General features: G+C 52.8%; 1 protein-coding gene across 1 annotated transcript in view; it reads right to left on the bottom strand.

Moving 5' to 3' along the window:
* Positions 1 to 20852, bottom strand: part of PKP1 (plakophilin 1) — a 40860-nt gene that overhangs the window by 5428 nt on the left and 14580 nt on the right. Inside the window, exons 3-11 of the mRNA XM_075910235.2 lie at positions 18461 to 18858; positions 13092 to 13236; positions 11106 to 11313; positions 9562 to 9739; positions 5806 to 5920; positions 4246 to 4401; positions 3796 to 3972; positions 2552 to 2705; positions 1200 to 1386 (exon numbers count right to left, since the gene is read on the bottom strand). Of these exons, the coding sequence (XP_075766350.2) occupies positions 1200 to 1386; positions 2552 to 2705; positions 3796 to 3972; positions 4246 to 4401; positions 5806 to 5920; positions 9562 to 9739; positions 11106 to 11313; positions 13092 to 13236; positions 18461 to 18858 (1718 nt within the window). The remainder of the gene's footprint in view (positions 1 to 1199; positions 1387 to 2551; positions 2706 to 3795; positions 3973 to 4245; positions 4402 to 5805; positions 5921 to 9561; positions 9740 to 11105; positions 11314 to 13091; positions 13237 to 18460; positions 18859 to 20852) is intronic.

The raw sequence follows: 20852 nt of genomic DNA, 5'->3' as shown, positions 1-20852 counted from the left end.
CGGGCATGGTTCACAATTCCCGCAGGGGTGTGGTTAGTGATTCCTGCTGGGGCGTGGTTGGTGATTCCTGCTGGGGCGTGGTTCGCCATTCCCGCATGGGCGTGGCTAGCTCTAGGTGTAACCCCCCCAGTCATAGGGGTGGGTGCACATGGCCAAACAATTAGCAGCAACAGACTATGGCCAGACTATGTGACTCTGACTGATCGTCGATGAAAACAATCTGACTCCTCCAGACACTTTACAACAGGTGTGAAAATCACAGGCCAGGATGCCTCACCGTTAGTTAATACAAAGGCTGATGTGCTATAGAGCAGAGGCTCTCACCCTTTCCAGGCACCTGTTCCCTTTTCCAGAGGCTGATTTGTCTCACAAACCCCGTGTTTCCCCTCCCTTAAAAACATCTTGCTTACAAAATCAGACATAAGAACCCAGCATTGCCACAACCACCAGGACTGAAAAATTCCTGGCCCCCGGGTGTTTCCCATAGAATTATAAAATAAAGCAACGGGAATATAAATATTGTACTTCCATGTCAGTGAAAACAACAAGCAGTCCAATGGCACCTTAAAACCTAACAACTTTATCCAGGCATAAGCTTTTGTGAGTTGCCACTCACTTCGTCAGATGCAGGAAGGGAAAGAAAAAGAAACAGATGGGAGGGATACAGAGAGGGGAGTGTTACATCCGAGTCAGTTAAGTCAGGGACGAGGTGGATAAAAAGGTGAAAATACCTAAAGTGGAAAATGAATTAAGTCAATTAAGTACTTTCCCACTTTAGGTATTCTCACCTGCTTATCCACGCCCACCCTGATGGAATTAGCTCCGCTGGAAGGGCTACCTCTGAAACCTGCCATTTCATGCCATGCTTGAGCCTGGTTTTCGCTTGGTCCACAGCCTGAGTTTCATTCCCTGGGGCTGAAGCCTGTGGGTGCCCTATAGCTTGGAGCCCTGAGCAATTGCTCTGCTTAGGCCCTATGTTTGCTACTTCCCCCACCTGCAACCCCCTCCACAGAGATCTAAAGGAGTTGACCTACTGTACCTCCCCAGGGCCTGGTGATTGCTGGGTCTTTCAGAGTGGTCACCAAGCAGGCTTGCATCAGGGATGCGGGTGCTCCCGGCCCAGTGGGCATGGGCGCAATTGCTAACATGGTGAATGTGTTTGCCCGTAGGCCTCCAGCCTCCTCCGCCCCGCCACTCACCCATTCCGGAACAGGTTTACTACGTTGTTTAGCATGCTGTTTGTCAGGTAAGGCTTGGCCATCTGTGGGTTGGACATGATTAGGTTCCGCATGGTGTAGCAGGCAGAGGACATGATATCTCCCACGTTGCTGCCGTTCGCAGACTGGAAGGCCAGGAGACGGGTCACATCTGGAAGCACCTGGGGAGCTACATTGGAGGCATATTCCAGTTAGGACAGAAATAAAAACCAGCGCAGATCAGTGAGACCTCCTGAAAAAGTCCCACGAGCCGTAAGTGCTAAGAATCGCACCTGCCTCGTTCAGTGGGAGTTGTGCACCTACACACATTTCAGGATAGGTGCCGACTCCATGGGTGCTTAAGTGTTGGAGCACCCATGGGGAAAAATTAGTGGCAGAGCACCCATCAGCACCAAACTCCCCCCTGGCCCTCTCCCGCCACACCTCTCGCGTGCCAGCAATCCTGCTCCTCCCCACAGCACTTCTGGAATGCCACAAACAGCTGATTGGCAGCAGAGCTGGTCTTGGGGTGGGTGAGCCAGGCGGTCACCCGGGACCGGCATTTTCATGGGGCCACCAACAGCGCTGGTCTTAGGGGCGGGCCGCGACCGCATTTTGGCCTGACCTCCCGAATCCTCCCCCCAGGTTTCCCTGGTTTCTCCCCGACCCCCCCCCTTTTTTTTTGCTCGACAAATTTTTGTCCAGTATTTTTTTTTAAACCATCTGGCAACCCTATGGGTGAGCTGGACAGTTGCCCAGGGTCGCCAATGGGTTAGGACCAGCCCTGATTGGCAGCATTCAAGCTTTCAGGCATTCAAGGGAAGGGAGGAGCGTTCAGAGAGGAGTCAGGGAAGAGATGGGGAGGGAACTCAGGGGAAAGGGTGGAGTCAGGGGCGGGGCCTGGAGCAGAGGTGGGTTCGAGAAGTGGGTGCCTATGATTTGAGGATCTGGTCTTACTTCCTCTACATAGTCACGATGAACATGCTCCACCCCACGAAGCCAAGTCCAGCGCAACCGGGAGACACACTCCCTCTCCCAGCAAAAGAATGAGAGAAACCAGCTGATTTGTCTGATTCATGAAACATGCCAGGGATCAAGTGAGAGGCCTGCTAATGGGAGATTTGTTAACCAGACTGTGCTGCTTCCAGAGACGTCAGCCGAGGTTCCTTACAGCACAGGACTAATAGCATCTCATGGCCAGTAGCACCAGCCATGGACACATCAGGGCATTTCTTTGGAGGACCTATGCCCGGTGGGGATACGTGGCAGTCAGCTGACGGCTTACAACAGAGGGTGGGCCTGTGAAAGCAGGGGGGATGCTAGACAACCCCTAGGCCTGTAGGGACGCTCCTTACCCATGTTTTTGTGCAGAATAGGATGCCGGGACATGTTGCTCAGCAAGGAAGCCCCAGACCGGACAACTTCACTGTTACTGGATTGGAGGAGCCGCGCAATACGCGGCAAACCCTTCTCCTTCAAGCCAATCATCTGGCTCATGGCACTGGACATCTAGGGGAGAAATTCGAGTTTGTGAGCGAGTGCCAAGCGCCGGCCCGCTCCGGACTGGTGCATTCGGTTCCGTATTTCTGGGTAGATGCACTAGAGAAAGGTAGGGAAGGGGAGCTAGGTACTAACCTAATCAATATAAAATACATTAAAAATATATATACATTGAAATGGCGAGGGTCCCCCTTTTTTCTCCACTCCACTCATCTGAGTAAGTAGGCTGTGCCCACGAAAGCTCATGATCCCACGTATCTGTTAGTCTCTAAGGTGCCACAGGACTACTCCCTGGTTTTTAAATTACAGCATAACATGGCTCCCCTCTGAGACGTTGAATCCATAGCACTCGTTATTCTTGGGTCCCCACGTGGGCCCAGATCCCCAAAAGGTATTTAGGTGCTTAACTCCCATTTAGTGCAAGGAGAATTAGGTGCCTAAAGACCTTGAGGATCTGGGGTTCTCCTAGGCATCCCTCTCCGCCCAGGAAAACGTGCAGAATCAAGGCCTCAGGCCCTGGCCGCTGGGGAGGACTGGGACCACAGAGCAGCAGCCCTTCCCTCCGGGTGGCCAGAAAGCATTGGGCTTGAGGGCTGGGGTTGGGCAGGGATTGGCTGGGGGAGAAGGTTGTTGAAGGGGGGTGTCTTGTGGGAAGGGGCGTGGCTTCTTGTGGAAGGGGCGTGGCTTGGGCTCGCCCGCCCCAGCTGGGCCTCTACTGCCTGCCCATGCATACAAATACCATACTTTAGCCAAGAGACTTTGGTGAGGTGATTGCTCTTGTAAGGAACGCTGACCAGTGTAACACAGCTCGCATTCCTGTCCAGCTCCCCCTAAACACACCCTCCGCGCTCCACCAATCTCCCTTTTCCCATGGGACAACTGTTTTTCCTAAGCTACACAACCTAACCCAGTTTGAGCCTGGGATTTCTAAAGGCACCTAAAGGAATTAGGCTCCCAGGTCCAAAGGAAAGAGGGCTTCGTGGCGAGACGGCATCTGAAAATTGGCTTTATTTCAAATCAGGAATGAACCCTGAAAACCTGCAGATTCTTGGTGAAGGAAAATTCTGTCAACACACACACACACACAAAGCGTGCTTACCAGTCCTCTGCTTGCAGTGAGGTTTTGCAAAGCCCCGGCACAGGCCTCCAGGGTGGCATCTTTCTTGCTCTGCTCCATCAGGTTCAGGTATGTGCGGATGGCATCGGAATGGTAGAGCCAGCTGGGCCCTCGGGGCTTGTACTCCTCCTCGGGCAGGGGCAGAGCGTATTCTTCATTCTAAGGGGAAGGAGGAGAGCGGCAGCTGAGAGCCTGCTGTGTTCTACATGGATCACGCGTCCTTATCCCTGCTTGCGCGGGCGCTCACGTACATCTGGAGTGGCCTGGCGCATGCTGCCGCACACTCAGATGTACCACCTGGAGGCCACGGGAGTCCCATCTAGCCCCTCCTATCACCGTTCTAGCAGGGGCAGGGCGCTCGTCCCATGTGCCCAGTGACGGGCTGAGTCAATGGGGCGTTTGCAAGCACTCGTAAGGGGGAGCATGTCTTACATCCAGCTTCCCGCTCCGGCTGTTGAAGCAGCCTGTGAGGGTCTTGTCCATGGAGGCATTCCTGGCAATGTGGTTGAGCTGGGTGTACTTGTTGGGCACCTCGGCATCCAGGCGGTAGGACAGATTGTGCAGGATACAGATACAGTTCTCCACAGACTGCAATCAACAAAACACAGCAGCTTTACAGCCAGACAGGACCACGGGACAGTGCACGCAGTAGGACAGTATTTAGTTAGTCGATGCTTTGTTAGAGCGTAAGGCAAGTAAACCTGCTGCCTGAACATAAATAAAATACCCCAAACTCTGAAGCCCTTGCTCTGATTTTACTTAGGGCTTGTCTACATGGGGACATCCCAGAAAGTTAATCTGAGGCTCTCCCAGCACTCCATATAAACCACTTCTGCGAGGGGAAGAACTAGCAGCTCTGGGAGCCATTCACACTGGCACTTTACGTGTGTGTGTGTGTGTGTGTGTGTGTTTTCACACCCTTGATCCAGAAAGTTACAGTGTTGTAAAGTACCTGTGTAGACTTAAATGCTTAAGGGGTACGTCTACACTAGCCCCCTAGATCGATCTAGGGAGGCTAATGAGGGCGACCGAAATTGCAAATCAAGCCCGAGATTTAAATATCCTGCGCTTGATTTGCATGTTCCCAGCTGGTCACCATTTTAGAAATTGATCAGCCCGAAGTAACTGCCCGCGTCTACACGCAGCAGTGAAGCGGGATTCCCATTTGAAGCTCCTAAATCGAATTAGCTGGTAAACCTCATTGCAGGAGGAATACCAGCTAATTCGAATTAGGGGTTTACATCGGAATCCTGTTTCACTGCCGCGTGTAGACGCGAGCAGTTACTTTGGGCTGATCAATTTCTAAAATGGTGACCAGCTGGGAACATGCAAATCAAGCGCAGGATATTTAAATCTCGGGCTTGATTTGCAATTTCGGTCGCCCTCATTAGCCTCCCTAGATCGACCTAGAGGGCTAGTGTAGACGTACCCAAAGTGAATTAGTTAAACCACATTCAAATCCTGTGTGGACACTCTTATTTGGAGTTACAGTGGCCTTCATCTGACAGTCTAATTCACTTCCTATTCATTTCTAAATCGGGTCAGATTTTCAGAAGTGCGCCCCCGACTATAGGAAGTTCTGGGGGATCCCTTTTCAAAACCGCAGCGACCAGTGTGACACATAGGCCAGCATGCTCCAAACAGCTCAGCGCCCATTTGCACACTAGAATAAAGGGCTGGCTTTTGAAAGAGCCGGGCACTTTGAGTGCTCAGTGTGAACCCACCTGCCTGCGTAGGCCAGTACTGCTGGCCAGCGACACCGAGTGCACACACAGTCACTGCTCATGCTGCTAGCTACCTGGTCTGCAGCCACACCTCCCAACTGCAGTACAGATGGGCCCATTGAATCCCTGAGACGGTCCTAGTTATTCTCGCATTTGTGGTATTGTTACAAGCTTTAACTGTTACTACAGTGCAAAGAGAACCGGGGGCTCAGATTCCGGCTGTGGTTACGCCGATGGGCTGTGTATGGGGGTGGTTCCCGTCTGGTACCTTGTCATCGGGCCGGTTGGCAGCCACACAGTTCTGGGTGTAAGTCATGACAGCATCAATCAGGCCTGGGTAGCTTCTCATGGTGTGGCGTCCGGCATCGGCAGAACTCAGGTTCCTGAAGGGAGACATGTTACAATAGGTAGGGGGATGACGCAAGGCAGATAAGCCGTTCCATCCATCGCTGAGCTCCATATTGAATTCTGTTTGAATCCAGCCCTCTTCGAGGGACCATGTTTCGCGGTGAGGTTCACCCCTCTGCAGAGGGCCAGAAGAAGGCCAACTTATCACCTAGGTCCCATTTAAACCTGATCAGCCAGGCCTTGCTGTGTTCCTGTCCAGAGGGGGGAATTTCACCCCTGCAGATTTTGCTTTGAGGACAGGTCTAGTAGGAAGACATCCCCGGACAGAGAACACCCCTTATCGCCTCAGAGACAGTGTGAGTGCAGTTACATGACGCAGTTAGGAGACTGCTTAGCATTATTCCAGAGAGAGCATTGCATAATGAATAACTGGAGGTCACTGGAGCAACTTGACTTCAGTGGTGTGACACTAGTTTGCACAAGTTGAGGCGCTGACCTTGAGTGGTGGATAGAGAAAGAGCAGATGCATCATCCAAGAAGAGAGGCATGGCTCAGTGGTTTGAGAATTGGCCTGCTAGGCCCATGATTGTTTATTCAATCCTTGAGGGGCCTTTTAGGGATCTGGGCCAAATCTGTCAGGGATGGTAGTTGGTCCTGCCGTGAAGACGGGACTGAACTCAAGGTCCTTTCTACTCCTATGAGATAGGTATATCTCCATATATTATATTATTATCAATGCAGAAGACCAACATCTTGGCCCATACCTAGGCTGTTATAGTAACCTTTGTATGGACCATGGTGCCACAGGTCAGGGCAACTGCACCCATGTTTCCCCCTTGCAATCTAGCAAGGGCCTCCACTCAATGCTCAAGGCCTTCTCAACGCTCTTGGGCAGAGACGTGTCTCTCTCCCGCCCGGCTGGGCTAGTTCCAGGCTGCACAGATCCCTGCCTACACCGTGAATTCCCCAGAAGTCAGATTGTTTGAAGAGCCAGCTGTACTCTTTCCTCAGAGGCTGTAAACCAATTCCCCAGGAACCAGAGCTCTTTCTAAGCAAGCACATTTATTCTTCAGGTGAAAGCATGACAGAGAAAACGTATCATCGCAATCCAAACCTCCTGTCCCTGGGAGTCCCTCCCTGCTACTGTGTTGTCCTCATTGACAAGGGACCTCCCTACCCAGCAGACAAAGGTCCCATCCGCAAGGCAACGCATCAGAAGCACTTGTTTAAAGGCAGCCTTTGATACTCCCAACACTTCCCAGGGATTCCACGAGTCATGCCTCTCCCATAGAGACGCTGCCTACGGTCTCACAACAACAGACATTCCTCCGACACTTAGAACCAAGTTCACTAAGGTTCGGCTCAATCCAACAGGCTATGGCGGGGATTTGCCATCGCACATACGAGGGACATTGGGTTTTAAGATAAAAGGGCAAAACGTGGATTTAAGGGGTGATTTTCTCACATATTTTTGCCCCCTTCTGTCAGGCATTGGCGAAGACGGCACAGTCGGAACAGCTGCAGGGAGTGATCTTGTTTGAACACGCCACTGGTGTCCAATAGCTCAGGGACATCTGCCAGCCAGAAGCCCTTTCAGAAACCGGATCAGCCAGGTCTCTGTCCAGGCCCCTCATTGGCACAGCCCCATTTTAGGCCCAATCTGATCTCAAGTGTGGCGGTACCTCCGGGGTGTTGCTGGGCGCAAACCCCTGCGGAAGCTGAGCCTGGCTCGTGTTAAGCTCCCTGGATGGCAATTGTTGCATTTCCCCCAATACGGCCATTTCCCCATTCACATGTCTCTGCAGATTTGAGCTCTGGTGCATGGAGAGGGGTGGGGCAGATGACAGCTGAGAGGGGTGGAGGCAGCAGTGAACTGTCCTTCAGACGTGATCCCCACCCCCAGACTGCCGAGACGGGCAGTCCCTGCTGCAGTCCAGTTTCACAAGGGAATGCAGTTCCCATTAGCTAGCGCGTCTGTTAAGGGTGCGGCCCGTTGCTACATTCCCCAAGGCAGAGATTCAGTTCATTAAAGTGCCTAATTATATAGCTTTTTCATCTCCCCACTGAGCTGTTCCCAGCGGGATGGGGCGCTGGAAGCTGGCAGAAGAAATGGCAAGTCAGGGCGAAGATCTCAAAGCTAAGGCGTTCTCTGGCTTTTCTGAGAAAGACGCAAAACCATCTCGTGCCCATGTATGCGCTCTCACTTTGTCACCGACACTGGCACGCACCAACACCCAGTGACTAAGTCGAATGAAAATATCTAATGTGAAAAAGCATCAGTCAGAATTTATTAACTAGAGCTCGTTGTTGGAGCCGGATCAGAAATGTGGGCTTTTAGTCCCACACAGGAAATGTTGATGTTTTATCAAATAACCAAAACCAATTTTTTTTTTACAATTAAACATTTTAAAAATCCAGCTAAATCCTGGACATTTTTGTCCCAAAACCACCATCCACATTCCCAACCCACAAATTCCTTATTTGGGCTATTCCCTCGCCCCCAGGTTTTTAATGAAAAAATCAGTTTTCAAGGATACCAGAGACTCACTGGGAAAGTGTTTGATCAAAACCTCCATTTTCTGTTGAAAAGCAATTCCAGTGGGAAATGTTCATCTAGATCTAGTCAGGATGCAAACTTAATGGGTAGCTTTGTAGAGTGTCACTTGTACTATTTTTAAATCATACATTGTGTGGAGAAAGTGCATAACACAGTGTTGTTTACTCAGTCACACAACATAAGAACGGGGTCATGCAATGAAATTAATAGGCAGCAAATTTAAAACAAATGTAAATAAATACTTCCTCACTACAAACATAATCAACCTGTGGAACTCACTGCCAGTGGATGTTGAGAAGGACAAAAATATAGCAGGGTTCATAAGAGAGTTAGATATATTCGTGGAGGTTAGATCTATCAATGGCTATTAACCATGACAGACAGGGATGCAACCCCATGCTCTAGGTGTTCCTAAACTGCCAGAAACTGGGAAGAAAATATGAGGGTTGGATTACTTAATAATTACATTCATTCCCTCAGAAGCATCTGTAACTGACCACTGTAGGAAGACAGTGATACTGAGCTAGTTGGACCTGAGCTAGTATGGGCATCCTGACATTCTTTTAATTTTGATGGATAACACCATAGAATCACAGGGCTGGAAGAAACTTCAGGAGGTATCAATGTTTGTTTTTAAGCTTTTACGTTTTTTTATCAGTATAAATGTTCAGCGTTGCAAGAAATTTCAGAGCTCAGACAATAATGAACGACAGTAGATGTTGAGGTTGAAAAAATTAAAAAATTAAAACAGAAATTGTCGACATCACGTCAAAATTTACTACGTAAATATCCTGAAATCAAACTCTAGTCAGTTTGCAGGAGGCATTTCTCTGACTTTGCCTCTTTGTGAATCGAGATTATTATCAACTATAATATTTTCCATCTGTGTGGGGGCGAAATCAATATTTACCGACATTTGCCAATACAAATCCAGCCCGTCAGAGTCTATTCATGAAGGAGAGGAGGGAGGCTTTTCCAGCGGAGATGGAAAGTTTCCCTTTTGTGTCTACCTGCGAGCTGCGTGATGCAGCACCGACTTCCCTTAGCCGTTTTAGAAACAGCCACTCAAGGGGCCCCTGTTAAGAGCAGGGAGTGAGCACTGCTTCTCGGCCGACCTACCTCAAACAGCCCGTGGCATTGAAGAATACCTCGGGGTCAATAATGTCTCTTGTCCTATTGCTGACCCCATCAGACCACCCCGAGAAAGGGACGATGACACAGTCTGTCAAGACAGGGAGGGCTTCGTGTACCAGATCTTCTTTCAGGTCATCAGTGGAGGACAGGTTCCACAGCAGCCCTGGAAAGAGAACGCCAGACAAGCGTTAGCTTACGGTCTCCATGCACAAAAGGCCTCTCAGCTCCAGTGAGGCTGAGGAATATGCCCCTGAATGTTACATCCATGCAAAACTGGTGTAAAGAAGAAAGGGACCAGAGCCATTTAAGATAACCTCCCAGCTTGCAGCTCTGCTCCGGTCACCCCGTCCAATCCCAGCTCTACCGGAAAAGGAAGCTTCTTCTGAAACCAACCCCAATATGCCTTAAGTCGCAATGGAGGAGGTCTAGGTTGGATATTAGGAAAAACGATTTCTCTAGGCAGGTGGGGAAGCTCTGGGATGGGGTCCCTAGGGAGGGGGTGGAATCTCCATCCCTAGAGGTTGTTAAGTCTCGGCTTGACAAAGCCCTGGCTGGGTTGATTTAGTTGGGATTGGTCCTGCCTTGGGCAGGGGGCTGGACTGGATGACTTCTGAGGTCTCTGCCAACCATGGGATTGTATCAGTCTAAGTCATAGCACGATCAACCTGTGAGGTGCTGTGTTCACAGGTCAAACCAAACTTCCCAGTATAGACACAGAACGGCACCTCTTCTGCACAGTCAGTATTATCTGGAGATGGGTCTTGAACCAAGTTCTCCTCTAATGCACTCTACTAGGCTAGTGGTCTCCACCCTCTCCAGCTAACAAAACCCTCCGCTATTCCAGGCAGTGCTCACTGCCTCCTGTCTATCTGAGTGCCCTCTAGCCCACCATGGGATGTGGGGATACGCTCTGTATATTTCAGTCTGGGGCAGTGAAGGGAACAGACTTGAGTCCAAGGCGCAAGTACAATACAGTCAGTCCCACTTGCTCTGACCCGCTGTGGGCATGTACGCTCAGTCCCGTAGAACCAACGCTTTAGGAAAAGCCTGGGTCACTCAATAAACTGCACAACATTCCCTGAAGTAACCCCAAATCTCAGCTCTTGTCATACCAGGGGGGACTCGTGTTAGAGGAGGGGTCTCCCCGAGAAAGCCTTGGACTCGGCTCTCAGAGGGTCACACCTAGGTGGTAGCCCTGGGTGGAGGTGGATAGTTCTGATCTCTGTGCCTCGGATCTGATTCCCTGGCTAGTGGTGGGGAACGCGGTCAGAACTCACGAGCCGCAAACTGATAAACTGGGCAGTCCCGGGGTCTGACCCGGCACCGCCTCCCACTTTGTGTTGGCATTTGTACCCGGGAAGTGAGTGCGAATGATCGTCCCAGCCGGGTGCCGTGCTTTGCACAGGTGCGTTGGCAACACAAGGCGTGAGACAGGCAATACTCAGTGTGTCGGAGCCAGGCGGGGCATTCCAGGGCGGCAGTCCAGGGCGCGAGGTGAGGGGGGGGGTCTCATGTTTGCTTGGGCCTACCTGTCAGCTGTTTCTGAATTTCGGTGTTCTGAGTTCTCTTCAGCAGGCTCACACACTCCCGGATCCCATTCTGCCGCCGGGTCTCCAGCTTGTTGGCAGGGTTTCTGAAGACCAGGTTTCTAAGCGCCCCGGCTGCCGCCTGCTGGACGTTTTGGTTTGGGCTGCGGAGAAGCTCGACCAGCTTGGCAATTCCACCCAGCCGGTAGACCTGTGAGAGGGCGGGCCGGACAAGGGTCAGCATGCCACGAACAGCTCGGCTGTGTGCCCGTGGGGATTAAAAGCCCTCGGGGGCAAAGTTAACACAAGACAGCACAGGGCACTCTCATTGAATATGGGATCCCTGGGCATTACAGACCCAAGTACCCCATTCTTCACAAGGCAGTCAAATGGTTTGCTAACTGTCGTCCAGAAAGTCTGTGCTGTTTGCCTTGATGAGGGGGGTATCAGAGTAGCAAGGCAGTGTGGCCTAGTGGAGAGAGCATTGGGGCAGTATCAGAGTATCAAGGCAGTGTGGTCTAGTGGAGAGAGCATTGGGGAAGTATCAGAGTAGTAAGGCAGTGTGGCCTAGTGGAGAGAGCACTGGAGGAGGACTAAGCTGGGTTCTATTCCTGACTGTGAGATTGACCTTCTGGGTGACGTTGGCCAAGTCACTTCACAGCCCGGTGCCTCAGTTTCCTTTTCTGAAGGATACCTCTTTTCTAAAGCACCCTACGCTCTGCAGATGAAAAGAGCTGAGAGGAGCCAATGATTTAGACTTGCCAGCAAAGACCCTGGGCCAGATGTTCAACTGGAGGAAATTCGGGCTTGCACCCACTGACTTCGGCAGTGCTACACTGATTTCCATTGCCTGAGCACACGGCCCCAGGGGCCTTATTACTGCAGTGAAAAGCAACCTAGAGACCACACGATAATGGCACTCTGGCCACATGGCCTAGTGATGTACCTGCACCCGGAAGCCATGGGCTGCATTCAGAGGTGATGTTTATCTTTGTGCAATTTACACTCAGAATCCAAGGGCTAAATTCTGGGCTGATGTGTAGGGGGAGGTGAGTGGGAATTAGGGATGTAAAACCCTGTTTAATTCGTCAGCCAGTTGAATGTGATGTCTAATCGGTTATCCGATTTAACGGGAGCGGGGCTGGGCTGAAACAGCCTCCCCCCTTGGGCGGGGGCTGCTCTGGTCGGGCTGGAGTGTCCCCCACCTGAGATGGGCCATGTGGAGTTGGAGCAGCCACCTGCCTCCAGTGGCCAGGAGGCTGCTCCTGACCCATCTGGTTAACCATAACTAGTAAGCATCACCCAGGAAGGCTGATTAACCAGTCCCATGCCTAGTGTGAATCTAATCTAAGGCAGCCTAGGATTGGTGTAGCACACGTACCGATGAGGCTGGAAGTAGGTAGCAGTTCCACAATAGGGGTACGTCTAAACTACATGCCTCTGTCGGCAGAGGCATGTAGATTTGTTTGTTCAGCAAAGGTAAATGAAGCCACGATTTAAATGATCGCGGCTTCATTTACATTTACGTGGCTGCCGCGCTGAGCCGACAAACAGCTGATCAGCTGTTTGTCGGCTCACCGCTAGTCTGGACGTTCCACCTGTCGACATCAAAGCCCTTTGTCGGCAGCCCCGGTAAACCTCATTCCACGAGGAATAACGGGGCTGCTGACAAAGGGCTTTGATGTCGACAGGTGGAACGTCCAGACTAGCGGCGAGCCGACAAACAGTTGATCAGCTGTTTGTCGGCTCAGCGCGGCAGCCATGTAAATGTAAATGAAGCCGTGATCATTTAAATCGCGGCTTCATTTGCCTTTGCTGATCTGTCTAATCTACATGCTTCTGCCGACAGAGGCGTGTAGTCTAGACACAGTAGAAGTGCCTGGAGCAGTTTAAAGCCAGGCCCCAGAAGTCTCAAGGGGCCCTTCTATAGCGAGGGCCCCCAGAACCAGAGCCTGCTTTGAAAGCGAAGCCACAAAGAAATGAGCTTACCTCTTGCTTGGCAGATTCATCCTGGAAGCAGGTGTGCTGAAGGTAGTACGCCCCCATGGCTTGAGACTTCTCATCCAAGGAGCACAGGAGCTGTATGGCTCTCTGGATGGACATTGGCCCCCCGTCTGACTCATCATTGCATATTCTAAACCAAAAGAGGGGAGAGGAATGGATCAGTCACAGGGCAGCCGCTGCCGCGTGCTTTAGGGACCGATGGATTCTCCGAAAGATGCCACCAGACTCACGTAGGCCACAGCCCCTCCACCACCTACTGTTTGGGGCTTGTTTATTCAGAAGGTTTATTCAGAACAGCGCAAGATGGCCCGCGCAAAGAGACCTGCAACCCCGTGAACTCCCAAGGACCTGGTGGGCTAAGCCTTCGGTTGCGACTCAGTTTCCCCCCACTCCCACTGACACGGAATGGAATGATGTAGTTTGCCATGTCGCTTTCGGACTCAGAAAGTAGCACCCGACACGGCCAGCGATCGTGCACATCTGCGTTAGCATTTAGGGCCCACACCACGGGCTCGTTTCAAGGGGGGGACGTTGTTGTTTGTGGCCGCGATTATCGGCCAACGAGCCTGGCGAGGGAGCCTTTTAAAATCGAGCCACTGATGGACGCCGACAGTGGAACGACTGCAGGTGTATGGAGAATCCCCAGGAGAGTTACACGAGAGTATAGACTTGGGGTGGGGAGTGTGGAGAGCTTGGGGGGAAACCTCCTAGACCTTGAAAATGCATCTCCTGGCTCTGGAAAGCAGAGGCCCGATTAGCTCCTGCCTTGCACCAACACAGCGTGGGCACAAAGAGCTCCCTGCGCTAATGATAACAGCAGGTGCAGCGCCGGGGGGCGGGGAAACCAAGCACCATTATTTCAACTTATTTAAAATATGAATTGGCTGCAGGTGGGAACAGGGAGGTCACAGGAGGAGAGGGGGAGACTAAAACATTCAGGGGATTGAGTGGAACCAAGTGGGCAAGAGCTCAACTTCTGCCACAGAGTTTTCCCTTGTCAGGGCCGTGTGTCTCGGGACGGGCTGTTCCTTGGCTTGCCGACAATACGACAGAGCAGACGCTAAGAGAGAATTCGGGCTTGCCTTTGGAATGTTTAAAGTAACCTGTGACGTGAGAGCGACGATCCTCTGTTCAAGTCTCTCCAACAATTCAGACAGGGCCAGTCTTTAGATGGCTCAGAGCAACGCCCAGGACACCCCAATGGTTTCAGGGCTACGAAGTCTCTAGGACCTCCCCGGGCAGGGGGGTTCTGTTGCGGAGGGTCTGTTACTGAGCCAGCAAGGAGGAAGAGCTGAGGCACAGAACAAGAGGGGTGGGAAAGGTTAATCTGGAGCCTTCGGAAGCTCAGAAGGTGTTTGGCTCGGGCCCTGCTTTGATGGAGGTTCAGAGGCGCCGACGCTGGGGGTGCTCCAGGCCTGGGACACTCACAGGGAAAAGATAGAGAGGGCGGAGGAAGGCCGGCTGGAAGGGGGAGTGATAGCGCCACTAGGAGCTGATCACAGCAGTGGGCGTTAGACTAGCCAAAAGAAAAGGCACGTTCTGAGCCAGAGACCCACCATGCCCCAGGGCACAGCACAGGGATATCCTGCTTCCCACCCAGGTGAAGGGGGAGGAAACGGAGGTGAGCAAAGAGGTGTCTGCGGACATTGAACAAGCAGAAGATTATTCACAGCACCACTGAGTCTGAGTCATAGCCAGGCCCCGCTCAGGGCAGGGGGGAGCTACAGGTCTTCAACGGGGAAATTCTCAGCTCAGACCAAGTTCTACAAGCAGAACAGCGTCACGATCTGCGCTCGGCTCTCCAAGGAGAACCAGTTCTGCGAGGCAGGAGAAAACCTGTAGCCAGGTTTGGTTTTACGAGAACAGCAATTCTGCAAGCCAGAGCGATAAGAGCCCAGCCTCTCCCATCACAGCCAGGGAAGGGAAAGGAACAAATTCCAGACAGAATCGGTATTCGGCCTGAGGGGAATCCTGCCCATGCAGTCTGTGCTGCAAAAGAAAGGTTATTTCTGGATGGGGAAGACTAGTCTCCTCCAGGACTCATTTCACGGGGGGAGAAAACACACCACCAAGCATTGTTCTAGAAGTACAACCACCCCCTGATAGGTACAGTTCTGTACGCAGGATCTCTCAGGACAGCGAGCGGAACAATTCTAATGCATGCAGCCGCCTGGCACCCGCGTGCGAATAATTTCATAGCCATGCCAAAGCATGAAATAAACAGCACGGGTGTCTGGCGTCCTCGGGACCTCACCGGTGCCGACCAGAGAATTTGCCAGACCACGGGAGGTCAATGTTATCTAGCAGCATCACCAGCACTGCTGCTGCTTGCTGGGCTCTGAGACAACATTTAGGGGCAAATTAGAGCTAAATGACAGCACAGAGCACTGGGGGCTGTAACAAATTTTACGGGGCTGTGGGAAATGTGGCTGTACCCATGGTAATTGGACACCCGGCTCACTGACATCATGCCAGACCGCGGATGTTGCCAGACCAGAAAGTGCCGGACTAGAGAGGTTCAGCCTGAATTTTCCATCTTCTCTTGCTAAGAGCCCTGGGCTATGTGCTTGTAGATCCAACTCTCATCCCCTTCTTCCTTTTCCGTCTTCCTGCTTCTCCTCCTCTTCTCTGTTTCGTCCCCCTGTCCCCGCCAAGGTAGCTTCAGGATTATTGAGGAAAAGCCCCAGTGAAAGGAAGGGCTTACATGTTCCCAGCCCTCAAGGAGAGCTCTCCAACCTCAGGCAGTTCTACTGGGGGTGATGCAACAGGTGGAACCAGAACTAGATCGGCCAGGGGAGCACTCAAAACAAGACCAGCTGTATGTGCGTAGCAATTCTCTGCCCAGGAATGGGTTTACAGGAGGGACGGCACTCCCATCGGAGCCGGTTCTACGAAGAGGCCTGCTCCCCATTGTAAACGGTTCTCCAGAAGAGAAAACACCCCAACACAGACCGATTTTGGAGTGAGCCGGTGTCTACCTATGCAATGCATCAACGTGGATTGGTTCTAAGTGGGAAAACTCACCCCAAACAAGACCAGAACTGCCGTGTGGACAAGCCCCAAACAAGGACAATCTCCGTCCAGAGGCATTTTTCATAGGGAGGATGTTTCCTAAGCAGAACCCAGTTCTACAAGAGGCGAGAGTCACAGAACCTGTGCTTCAAAGGAGCAGTACCTCAAGCCCTCAGTTCCAAGGTGGGGAGTGTACAGATCCCCACCAGGGCTGCTTGGCATGGCCATGTCCAGTTCATGGGAGACCACCTGACAAGCAAGATCAGTGTTTCATTGCCAACAACTGATTCTCTGACACGGAACTTTCCTAGTGTGCGGACAACATCCCCCGCAGTCCCTGTCCTGCAAGGTGAAACCTCCATCTTAACAGCCACAAGTATACAATACACAACTAGGGCAACTTCTTCCACAACAACCATTACTCTACCAGTTCCTCAGGGACAACAACAACGCGCAGTGACTGGGACAAAAGCCTGAGGGAGACCTGTAGTTGCAAAAGAACAAAACACCATCTAGGCCTCGATGATGCAGCACGCTGCACCCAGCCCAGAGGCTGTTCTGCAGAGATGGCTTGTCCCCAGTGACAACACCTTCTGCAGAACCCAACAAGCACATGGGTGACAACCGGACGTAGGGTAATAACGACCCCCATCCCAACTAGATTGTTGCTCCCCGCCTCCGAGCAGGCGTGGCTTTTCCAAGGGGACAACACCCCAACCCAATCCACATGGAAGAAGTGGCCCTCAAAGCCAACTCGCTCTCAAGAGCAGAGACACTGTTACCAGGCAGAGCCCTCCCCAAACTAAACCAGTTTTACAGCGGAGCGGAACCCTCCTGCCAAGTTCAGGTCTAAAAAGGACTAAACTCCCCAGTCAGAACCGGTTCTGCCAGGAGGACACCTAATGCTTCATGATGGACAGCTCCTGAGTCACACCCAGCTCTGCTGGCGAGCCACACCCCACGCAGGGAGGGTGCTACAAAGGGAACCGCTCCCTGCCCACGGGGTGTTTGGTGCCAGAGAGCGACTCTGACTCAGGGGCAGTTCTCCTGGGAGTGCACATAAATCTTCAGAAGGCCGTTCTTCAAGGAATCACATCGTTCCATACCTATAGGTACCTCTACCGATGGGAAAGTGTCTGTGTGTCCCAGCTGTTTGTTAGGGGAAACAGTGACCCAGCTGGGACCAGTTACTTAAGGCAACATTCTTATGCAGAAAACATTTTCATTGGTGTAGCTATTTGTATTTCTTCACCCTATTGGCCTTAACTCCTCGGTGAGAAATTCCTGGAGTGAATTGTTTCAGTGAGGAACATATCAGAAGGGCAGCTGTGTTAGTCTGTATCCACCAAAACAACGCAGAGTCTGGTCACACTTTAAAATGTGTATTTGTGCTTGCATCTGTAATTTCCACTCCAGCCCTCCCCCTGCAGCAACAGTCTGCCTGCTGCTGTGTTCCCAGCAGGGCAGAACAGAAGCATTCCAATGATTTGTTCTCTGTTTGTGCCCCAAAGGGAGCTGCTCACTCAGCTGTTAGATACTTCCCAGAGCTTTGAAAGGGGAGGGGGCGCATGCCTGCAGGGCAGCAGAGATCACAAAATACTGAGCTCAGCCATCAGGGCAGGCATCGTGGGATACTGACGGTAGCCAGTTCTCTCGACAAAACCAACAGCAGAGTCCACACTGGCTCTGACGACAGTAAAGGCAGGGGAAGTATCTGACAGCTGCTGCAGGGGGAGGGCTGGCGAGACAGCCGTGCTGCTGTGACATTCCTCAGCACGGCGTGCTCACATTGCTATGAGGGAATCCCATGAAGCGCAGGGATCAGCTCTACCTTCCACCGCATTGCATTGTGGGATGCTTCCCCACAGTGCTTTGCTCTGTCTGTCACCAGGGGTGCTAGCCACGTGGCCATGAAATGCTGACACCAGGAGGCAGAAAAAACAGTTTGACCGTTTTCCCTTTTGCCGACTTTTGCACATCACCAGCACTTTGGTCGCCACGCCTGCCCCGTGGAGCCATCGCCTGAGTGTCTGCTAGTCCCTACTCAGCTTGGCCACCTGTGGAAATGAGCCCAAGCTGTCTGGGCAGAGGCTCGGTTTGTGAGGGCAGTGGGAATCAGTGGCACTCGGCAGCTATTCCCAGCACCTCTGGGGTCAGACCCCGCAGCATGAAACACGGTGGGAAATGGACGCCAAGGCCGGTGAGCAGGAGAGGCCTTCAGCCTCAAAGTCCCCGCCAGTCCGGCTAGTTCGCCGTGGCCCCTGCAGAGAATCCCTGGGCTAATCCACCGTGCTCCTGGGGCGGGGGGAGGGGGTGGGGACGGACGGACGACGACGACTCACCTAGAGGTGGACAGAGAGTGCATGCACAGTCCATCCTGCCTGCCGCTCGCCCCAGGCTGGGCATACACCACGTCCTGCTTGTTGCCTGAAGTGCAGGAGATGGTGCGCGCCGGGATGGGTTTCCTGGTGGTGCCATAGTGGGCGCTGCAGCTGCTGTGCATGCTTTGCCGGTTCAGGGTGGCCTTTTGCACCACCCGGCTCCCCGCCTGGCCTCTGCGGAGCGTGTCCCGGGGAGGCTCGCAGCACAGGTCGGGCTCGCTCCGGCTGCTCTTCAGGCAGTAGGTGGTGGTGGGGCTGCAGACGGCTTTGCTGTGGTGCCGGTTGCCCCAACCCTCCATCTGACTATACGAGCTGTAGCGCCGACTGTCGGCCTCTCGCTTAAGGGTCCCGTTGTACATCTGGGGGAGGGGAACAAGAAACAAAACAGTTACAAGGGGCTTCGCCAAACGGGGCCAAATCCTGGCGGGCACTGAGCCGCTGTCCTGGGAGCCGTGGACACGTCATTAGCTACAACCAGAGCAGTTCTTACCCCAGGGCACCTCGATCTCAGCCCTCTCTCCTCACAGGCAGGGCAGTGCGACTATCCCCATTGTACAGAAGAAAATGGAGGCCAGCGAGACCTAACTGACTTGCACCGGGAGTCTGGGGCAGAGCAGGGCACCGATGCCCCATCTCCTAGGCACCCCCAGACTGCCCCCCTCGTCTTTTTAATAGCATGTGTTAATATTCATCCCAGGGCTACCGAGCTCTTGCCCAACACTATATACACCCGATCCCCTTCACCTAAAGCAACGTGCAGCCATCGCTGGCCCAGGGCAGGGCAGCTTTTGAATGGACTGCAGCACACCTGCTCACTTCTTATGGCCACCGAATTTGGCAGGGACTTCGGGGCACATGCCCCATTTCTCCCAGAATGGGATCGTAGATGAACACCAGGGGTCTGGAGCTGAGGGAGGGTCCATCATGCGACACCCCTTTCCCTCGCGGAGGCTGACGCTTTCCCTGTTCTAGCCCTCCCATCGCTTGCTTTGTCCCTATTCACTCTTCTTCCACCCTCACAGACCCGTAGGTGAGAATCCCTCTGTAGAGGCACAAAATGGCGGCCCCCTTGGGGAAAGAGGATGGGGTTATGGCTTCACGGCAGAGTGTATCGTACCGATGATGATGATCGAAGTTTTGAGCACAACAAGGGCTAAGCCAGCAAAAAGCCACCGTATTGAGTTCAGAGAAAAGGGCCCGATTCTGATCTTGGGTCCGTGAGGTGCATCCACAGTAACGTCAGTGGCGTTACTCCCGATTTGCCCCAGTGTCGCTGAGCTCAGGAGACGGCCCGACGCCCCCTCGCCACACCTGGAGGCTTGGGAGCGTTGCCAGCGAGGAAAGGGGGCACTGAGGTGTTTTACTCTATGTAACCTCCATCCCCCCCCTTGTTTTCCTGACCGACAACTAAGGACATGGGAAATCCTGGCTTGTTCCCCTCATGGCCCAGCGGCATCTATGGCATCTGGACACCCTGTGGACGTAGCTTTAAGGCCCAGTCACATGGCTATCCCGATCAGCAGGAGATGCCAGTGAGATACGAATGCGGCTGCTAAGGCAGCCAGGCTGGGAGGAGGCCCAGTGGAGCCTATGTCTGCTCGCTACCCAGTGACATTCGATTCTCCTCAGGTTCTTCTGCCATGCCCATCACCGTGGTGCCAGGGCCCCTGGGCCGGGAGACACTGTCTGAGGGCCTGGCCAGAGCCTGCCTTTGACATAGAAGGATCCAGGCATAGAGAGAACGGAAGGGAACTAAAATAACACGGTCCTTAAACCCCCTCGACTGCCGACAGCGGGCCAGCCTCTGAGCTCCTTGCTCAGCCCTTCAGATGCTCCTGGACGTGGGGAAGCTTCACCCTGAGATGCTAACTCTGATCTCAGTCCCAGCAGTGTAAATCTGGAGTGACTCTGGAGTGACTCAGCATCACTGAGCATAGCGTCTCGCTTTCACGGTCACTCAGTCCTAACCCAGGCAAACGCCCCTAAAAGATGAACAAGTCTTCGCCATTTGGCCCACCGGCCTTCAGTGTCCTTGAGGTCACCTTCCGGGCACCCCTAGTAGGCAGAGTTCCTCATTCCACACGTCCCAGTTGAGCGGAGTGACCTGCACTCTACTGAACAGAAAGGGGCGCCCTTCCTCCGCCGCCCGAAGCTAAGCCAAGCTGCCGCCGATTTGCCCCGAGAGACAGGGCAATTTACTGGTCAGCCCCAGCGAAGAGGCCCTAGGGAGTGATGAACCATTGTCGTGGGCCCTTTTGAGCTCCCCCTATGAATTCTGGGAAGGGATTAGCCACAGCACCTTGCAAATTAAGGCTTCCTTGAAAATCCAGGACTCCTACTCAACGTCCTTGGT

This window comes from Pelodiscus sinensis, chromosome 27 (genome assembly GCF_052426305.1).
Source record: "Pelodiscus sinensis isolate ZL-2025 chromosome 27, ASM5242630v1, whole genome shotgun sequence".
Taxonomy (NCBI): Eukaryota; Metazoa; Chordata; order Testudines; family Trionychidae; genus Pelodiscus; species Pelodiscus sinensis.
Note: the sequence above shows the minus strand (reverse complement) of the source record. Positions and strands in the feature narration are given on the sequence as shown.